The sequence below is a fragment of the Drosophila willistoni genome, assembly GCF_018902025.1.
Source record: "Drosophila willistoni isolate 14030-0811.24 chromosome 2R unlocalized genomic scaffold, UCI_dwil_1.1 Seg167, whole genome shotgun sequence".
NCBI lineage: Eukaryota > Metazoa > Arthropoda > Insecta > Diptera > Drosophilidae > Drosophila > Drosophila willistoni.
In genome coordinates, this window is record NW_025814050.1 from 3,193,419 (window position 1) to 3,200,545 (window position 7,127).

The 7,127-nt window shown below is 41.1% G+C and overlaps 2 protein-coding genes across 3 annotated transcripts; one reads left to right on the forward strand and one right to left on the reverse strand.

The window, feature by feature from the left end:
• Positions 1-1,252: 1,252 nt before the first annotated feature.
• Positions 1,253-3,801, reverse strand: LOC6644336 (cleft lip and palate transmembrane protein 1). Its single transcript, XM_002066623.4, has 2 exons — positions 3,647-3,801; positions 1,253-3,592 (listed from the first exon to the last, which is right to left on the reverse strand). The coding sequence occupies exons 1-2, from the start codon at positions 3,683-3,685 to the stop codon at positions 1,721-1,723; spliced, it is 1,911 nt and encodes a 636-aa protein (XP_002066659.1). The 5' UTR covers positions 3,686-3,801; the 3' UTR covers positions 1,253-1,720.
• Positions 3,802-3,908: 107 nt separating this feature from the next.
• Positions 3,909-4,830, forward strand: LOC6644337 (ubiquitin-60S ribosomal protein L40). 2 transcript variants are annotated; one of them, XM_015178034.3, is made up of 2 exons: positions 3,909-3,985; positions 4,240-4,830. In XM_015178034.3, the coding sequence occupies exon 2, from the start codon at positions 4,254-4,256 to the stop codon at positions 4,638-4,640; it is 387 nt and encodes a 128-aa protein (XP_015033520.1). In that variant the 5' UTR covers positions 3,909-3,985; positions 4,240-4,253; the 3' UTR covers positions 4,641-4,830. The 2 variants fall into 2 exon arrangements, with proteins under 2 accessions (XP_015033520.1, XP_046866848.1); XM_047010892.1 differs by having other exon boundaries at positions 3,971-3,989.
• The last annotated feature ends 2,297 nt before the right edge of the window (positions 4,831-7,127 follow it).

Sequence of the window (7,127 nt, forward strand, 5' to 3'; positions counted from 1 at the left end):
TCGCTGGTGTTTTGTTGCTATGAACTAGCGCCTTTCAGAGTGTAGGATGGGATGCTGTTGCTGCAGGGTTCTGAATTCTGGTCTCTTACCTGCTCTACCTGATGCTTGATTGTGTGCTCGCGCGCGCCTTCTTCCTCTGCTTCGGTTCGATTCCTATTAGGTTTAACGCAAATTCCGAGAATTCCTTACTGGCGTTCAGAAGACTCGTTCTTTTACGTCTGTGAACAGCACAGCAATTGATATTAGTTACGAAATCTGTTCAAAATTTCCAATTTTCTTTTTTTTTTTGGAGGTCCTCAATAAAATCAATAACCAATAACCAGGACCCATCTGCCACCTCGATTCCACAATTTTCTTTTTTCTCTCCATTATTTTAAAAGTTCGTTGCCTAAGTCTTTTGTTTTCCATGGATGCGCCTTGCGAGCAATCGCTGCCAATGCATCAGTCCAGACCAAGAGCTGCGCGACTCGCCGGCTGCCTCGTAAAACTGTCACTTAACGTAGCAGCAAACACAAAAAATATTCAACAATTTTGGCTATACTAAAATTTTCAATACCCTTGCAAAACTTTCTTCATATAAATCGGATTAGATACAACAGGTTTATGTCATAAAAATCTCATATAAAAGCAGAGTCCCATTCAAGCATTAGTCATGATCATAAAAGAGATAACTCTTTTGTTAAATTAGAATTTCATTGCCATCGAACCGTATAGGGAAAATCTGAAAAATTACTGAAAATTCCTCACGTCTTATTAATATGTCACCAAAGGTTTCAAAGTTTCTTGACATTCGTTAGGGTATAACAAGAGTTTTGTTCGTTTTTACTTCTATATATGAATGTCGTCGATGTTACCAACAAGAGCTTGAACTTGGAGTCTGAACCTGGTCTCTTCGCATTCTTATCTTTTGAGAAATATTACAAAAACACGCAAGCCTTTAAGTGCAGGCAGAACAGAACAAAATAGCAAAATCCACAATGCCGCATGTTGTTCGAGGAATTTACGCCACCCCGTCCCCTCCCCTCTCCGCACTCCACGCTTATGTGTAGAACATTTTCACATCCAAGGGTAGGTTGGTAGCCAGAGAGAACTCGTGCAAGCCAATGCCCATAATTCTTTTAGTTCTTCTCAAATGAATTGGAACAAAATAGCGGTCTCAGTACGAACTTGACAGCAACATTGAATATCGTATACCGTATTCTCGTTCAGTTATTATAGAATTTGGTTTATATAGCTTATCAACCATCACATGTACATGAACTTTTTCTTTATTCACGGTGTTGGGTAAAATCATATTTAACTAGAGTTTGAAATATATGTAGGTATACACAGATATATTTTACATCTCGTTTACATTTGATCAATCTTATCTTAGATTAGATAAGAACAACTGGTTTATCTGAGATATAAGTCGAAAAAGCATTATCATTTGGATTCATTATCTCACACACTTACTTAATTTATTTGCTCGACATAAAACAAACTGATAATATACATAGAAATTAGCACTAGAATGTCTGGCTACTTTGTTGGTTTTGTATTTTTCTTTTGACTAAACGTGTATATACTGAACTGATTACATATACAGATTATGGAGTATGTAGCATATATAATTATATGTTATTTTACATATACTATTTGATATATACGTATTAATGTATATTACTGTCTGAACAATTTGCTAATGCATCAATTTAACTTCATATTTAGATATTGCTAACTAATCCTCCTTCTTTTGTGCGGCTGTCTTTTTGGTTGCTGGAGTCGCTTCAATGGCTGCTCCTCCATTGGACTGTCCCTCCAATCGTTTTTGCTCCTCCATTTCACCAGAGAAGCCAAATTCATTAACTCGCTTCAGATCGACGCGATATTGCCAGCGCTGATACAGGAACACAAAGAATATGATATCGTCTCGGAAGCAGCCCAATCGGTACATTGTGGGCATTTTGATGACAAACGCGAATATGTCATCGATGAATGTGTTGAGGAACTTATAGGTCATCATGCGCCATGGCATGTGAGCCACTGATTTCAGTTTATAATTGATGAACAATTGCGGGGTCATTAGAATAAAGCCAAAGGTTAAAAGGTAACTGTACAGCATATTTAAAACGAACGAGTACCAGCCCTTGTGTTCATTGTAGATCAACGAGTACACAAAGTAGGCGACCAGCAATGGGAAACAGATCCAGCCCAGGTACTTAAATGCCAGCTTATCATACTCCTTGGTGGCGCTCTCTGAATAAGAGCCCTTGTCCTTAAAACTAATTGCTGGAAAGATGCCCAGTATTTTTCTATCGCTATTATATTTCACATCTACAACTTTATGGATTTTCCATACCTCAATACCGAGGCCCACAAAGCATGAAATGCGTATCATGATATTCGTTTCATTGTCCATGACATACAGTAGAATGATAAGCGATTGAAAGACTCCGAAAAATACGGATCGAACCGACAGACCTTCTAGAGACTGGCGATTGTTCCAAAATTGAATGTCATTCTTAAAGGCCAGAAGCTCAAATACAGAATGGAGTATTGAAATGGCAATGGTCAGACCTAGTAAATAGATATTGGTGTCCAGTAGAGTTTCCTTCAATGAGTCCTGATCCTCGTCGGTCTCCTCACCACCACCGGCGGCCATCATTTCACCAAACACATTGCCTGCCCATTTGTTTTTCATCTGCTTAGCTGCATACAGTTGCCACTTGAACATACCCAGTGGCTGGAAGGTCAAACGTAGTTCCAATTCGGGAGTGGTTTCATTTATCGGTTGATACTCCCTTTGCAGATTCCAGTAGTCGTTGACGAAAATAATGGGTAAATAGGTTTTTCCCCCATCTACAAATTTAACGTATTCGTCCAAAGGAGGCGGCACTGAACCTTGGGCCCAGTTCGTCTGATCCACCACTAGATTCACAGTCAAATTCGGATGCCAATGGGAGACAATTTGATCTTTTAGCGTTGCATGTTTCAGTTCGTGCTCGAGCTTTTCTTTCTCACTGGCCAGCAGATTGTAATTACGATTCACTCGTATTTTCTTAAACTTATTAAGCTGATGATGCTGGTGACCCATATGACCATTTCTCGCATAGTTCGGAGCTTGAGGATCCGGACTCTCGCCGCTGCGGGTCACAAAGGCATGGAGATATACACTACCATTGTTCATTAGGTGCTGGCTGGCCTTCAGTTTTAGGAAATGCGTGTAAATGCCATCTTGTGTGGGTCCTGACACCCAATCACCGTAGGTTAGATCCTCTTGGAGCCACAGGAGATTTGCCTTTTGCTGGAAGTTGACAATATCGGGTTGCTCGGATAGCCAAATATGCAAATCGAAGTCGGTGCCGTTCTCAAAATAGTTCCATGCTGTGATCTTTGGACCCGCATTGGCCACGCTTTTATCCTGGCCAGCACCGGCATTGGCATCTGGCTGAGGACGTCGGAAAAAGGAGCTCACAAAGTAAATTATGAGTGCGCGTAAAATCAGCGATTTCGTCATGGCAAAGAAGGATTCCATGCGAGTGGGTTGCTGTTGTTGCGGTTGACCCGCATTTTGGGCCACCTCAGCGTTCTCATTTTCTGCTGCTGGTACCTAAAATGGTTGAATTAAATATTAGCTTTCAAAAAGAAATTACCAAATATTTACCACTTCTGCTGCTTCCGCAGCTTCGCCATTGCCTGACATAATTGCTTGTGCACTAAAGTAATTTAATTCTTTTTAATTTCTTTTATGTTACATGTGAAAATCTGATTCTTGATCTATGGCAACTCCGTATTTAAGAATTTTCACCAGCGTTGCCGGTGTTGGCAACACTATGACTACAAAATCTGCTGAGCTAGAGGTGAGTAAACCGATACGATAGTTATCGATAGGCAGTGCGTTGAACAGCACATTTCGTGTTCACGATAAATGTTAGCAGTTTCTGGTTGTGTACACACTTTTTCTTTTCTTTTGTGAATAGCATTTGGTTGCACGTTTCTCCTGGTAGGTTTGTGAAATTTATTGAAAAATATATAAAAACTATGGCAAACGTTATGTGGATTGTGTTGGCTAAAGCGCCGCTAGATGTTTTGTGCCTTGGTGTATAAGGAAATAGATTAATTAATATAAATTGAATTGTTGCCGTTCACACCTAACCTCAACTCGTTTGTGGGCGCCTCACCAACACATGAAATGTGACGTTGCCGATGGGAATTTGGAATTACAATAAAACTGACAACAAATCTAAATTTTTGTAGCGACAACTGGCAAAATGCAAATCTTTGTGAAAACACTCACCGGCAAGACCATCACCTTGGAGGTGGAGCCTTCTGACACCATTGAGAATGTCAAGGCCAAGATCCAAGACAAGGAGGGCATTCCCCCAGATCAGCAGCGTCTGATTTTCGCTGGTAAGCAGCTGGAAGATGGTCGCACATTGTCGGACTACAACATCCAGAAGGAATCCACACTTCACTTGGTGCTCCGTCTGCGTGGTGGTATCATTGAGCCATCTCTGCGTATTCTGGCCCAGAAATACAATTGCGACAAGATGATCTGCCGCAAATGCTATGCACGTCTGCATCCCCGTGCCACCAACTGCCGCAAGAAGAAGTGCGGACACACTAACAACTTGCGCCCCAAGAAGAAGTTGAAGTAGACGATACGTTTGTTTGCGATGGCGACCAAGAAGTGGCGGGAAGCGTTGACAACATCTAATGAAATACTTAAACATTTAAGTAAAATATAAAAAAATTTACATTTTCCCATGTAAACCCAATCAGCAATTATTATTTTGTATGATTTGAAACCAACCAAAATGTATGCACTCCACACAGCCGTCACCACAATTAACCCTTGTGTGTTATCTGGGGGACATTTGAAAACTTGGCCAGCTTCAATTATTGTAATTTCATATTAGTGTCATACAAGCTTTAAATGCTTTCTAATGCACCAAGTCTCTCGATGGATTATATTTTGTAAATTGACATTTAGATCAATCAAATTAATGTATTAGGCCGTAGCAGGCAACTAATGGAAATGTCGACTCTTAATAATCTATTTATATTTGTGGTTTGTGGCAAAGCCTGATGAGTTAATGCGGTTTCTATGCAAAAGCAAGGAGAGAAACAAAACTAACATGTGGCTGTGGTCCCCTTAATTGACAGTAGAAGAAAAAGCCATCCTTGCCAAAGAAGAACTAATATCAAATGATAATCCACTCTCCTACCGCTAAGCCTGACAACCAATCGTCGTCCCTTTTTTTTTGTTGAATAAGTTTATAAATTTTCATGAGCATCTCTTAATAATTTGATGTTGTCGAGGGTGACTAAGGAAAAGAGCAACCAAGAAATAATGGCCGAGCACAAAAAAGGAAAAGTAAAACCCAAAAGAAGGGTTCGCGCTTTCGTGCGAAAAATCCTGATAAACAAAAACTGATACACCCAACCGAACAACGGAAACGGAGCAACAGGAGCAAAAGCAGCTGCAAGCGAGAAAAAAAAGAGGAAGTACAAAAAAAACCGAAGGAGAAAAAAGGACACGGGCGCTGGCCCTAGAGTCGCAAATTGCGGTCAACATTAATTAAAAAATTCACAGTATGTAGTAACCCAAAAGAGTGTTGCGGGACGTAGAGTGGGGGGCATGTGGGAGATCAGGACAAAGCACCAGCAGGTGAAATGCGAAATGGTTGACTGTTACCCCGTCAGCAGCAATGGCCCTGCGGGTAGGCACAGTGGCTAGAGACCTTAAGGAAATGGGTGTAAAAATCAAACAAACATCTTTTATGGGCAATTCGGGTAGTCAGGATTTTCCATTTATTATATTTATTTATTTCTCCCTACAATTATTAAGCCAAGGGAATCGGCTTTGGATCACTGTGCCAGCGTAATGTGGAATTGTGCCTGGAGTTCGTATTCGGGACATGTCTCTCATATAATATAAATAGGTGTTGAGTTCCACTGCCGCCCGAAGTGTTTTTAAAAATTAACGCTGCTTCTGCTGCTGCTGCTGATGGCGGGCTGTGTGGGCCTTGGGCCGTCGGCTAGATGCTTTTTGGACAAACGCCATCTTATGCTTATTTATAGTTCCCAGGACCTGCTGGCAAACAGAGCGACTTTACTTCTCTCCTCCTTTTTTTTTTTTGTTTGGTGCGTTTTTAATTTTTGCTGGCTTTTGTCTGCGGGGTTTCGACGTTGTCGTCGTCGTCGGTGGCGCCCTTTTATGGCCACCTTGTAGTTTACATAACAGATGTGACCAGCATAATTAACAATGAGTGGAGCAGCCAACCCAACCGACCCAAATAAAATTTGTCCAAGTCGCCTCCGCACCTTTCACTCTCTCCGCTTCTCTTTCTGTCACTGACTGACTTTTGGCCACTTTCTTAACATCCTAGGCGTTACTCCGATGCTGCCTCCCGGTGGGCGTTAAAAGGGCATTAATATTGCAGACTCCATTCGTTGCTGTCCTGCTTCCTGTCCTTCCTTTCACGCCCATCTTCCAAAAAGCTTATTGAAAATTGAACAAGTTTTCTTTTCGTTGCAGATTTCACTTCCACCAAGAGAGAGCCCAGGGCTTGAGTTATGGCCGTCGCTTATGCAACAAAGTCACCTTCTCCCCACTGATTGGCAAGCAACTTCTCGGTAGATGGTTAGTTTTCTGATACCCATCGTTAGCTTCGCCAGTTGTAAATTGCTTTAAAATATACATATATAAGTAGTCACTTGCTTGTTCTCACTGGGAAGACATGGCGTATACATATTATTCTTCCAGTGCTCACAAAAAAACATTTAAATAAGAGTTTTCGAGATGAATTTCACAATTTACTTCTTACAATTTAACTAATTTAATACCAATAATTATGCGAGGAAACTTTATTTCATAGCCTGGTCTTGGTATACCCCACTTTATCCACTAGATACCGAGTATAGAAAGAACTGCCAAAAGATAAGCCAAAGAGCCAAACCGTTTATAAATTGGGCGCTAGTGTGGAATCCCAATGGATGGTAATGATGTCTGGCAAGGGCATTTCGGGGGCGACTTCGAACTTGGGGGGAGGGACAATGTGAATGGTAGAGGGACAGCTAAAGCAATTCAACTGAGATGTCAGAAATACAAACGCACAGGCCAATAAGGATATATAAATTGC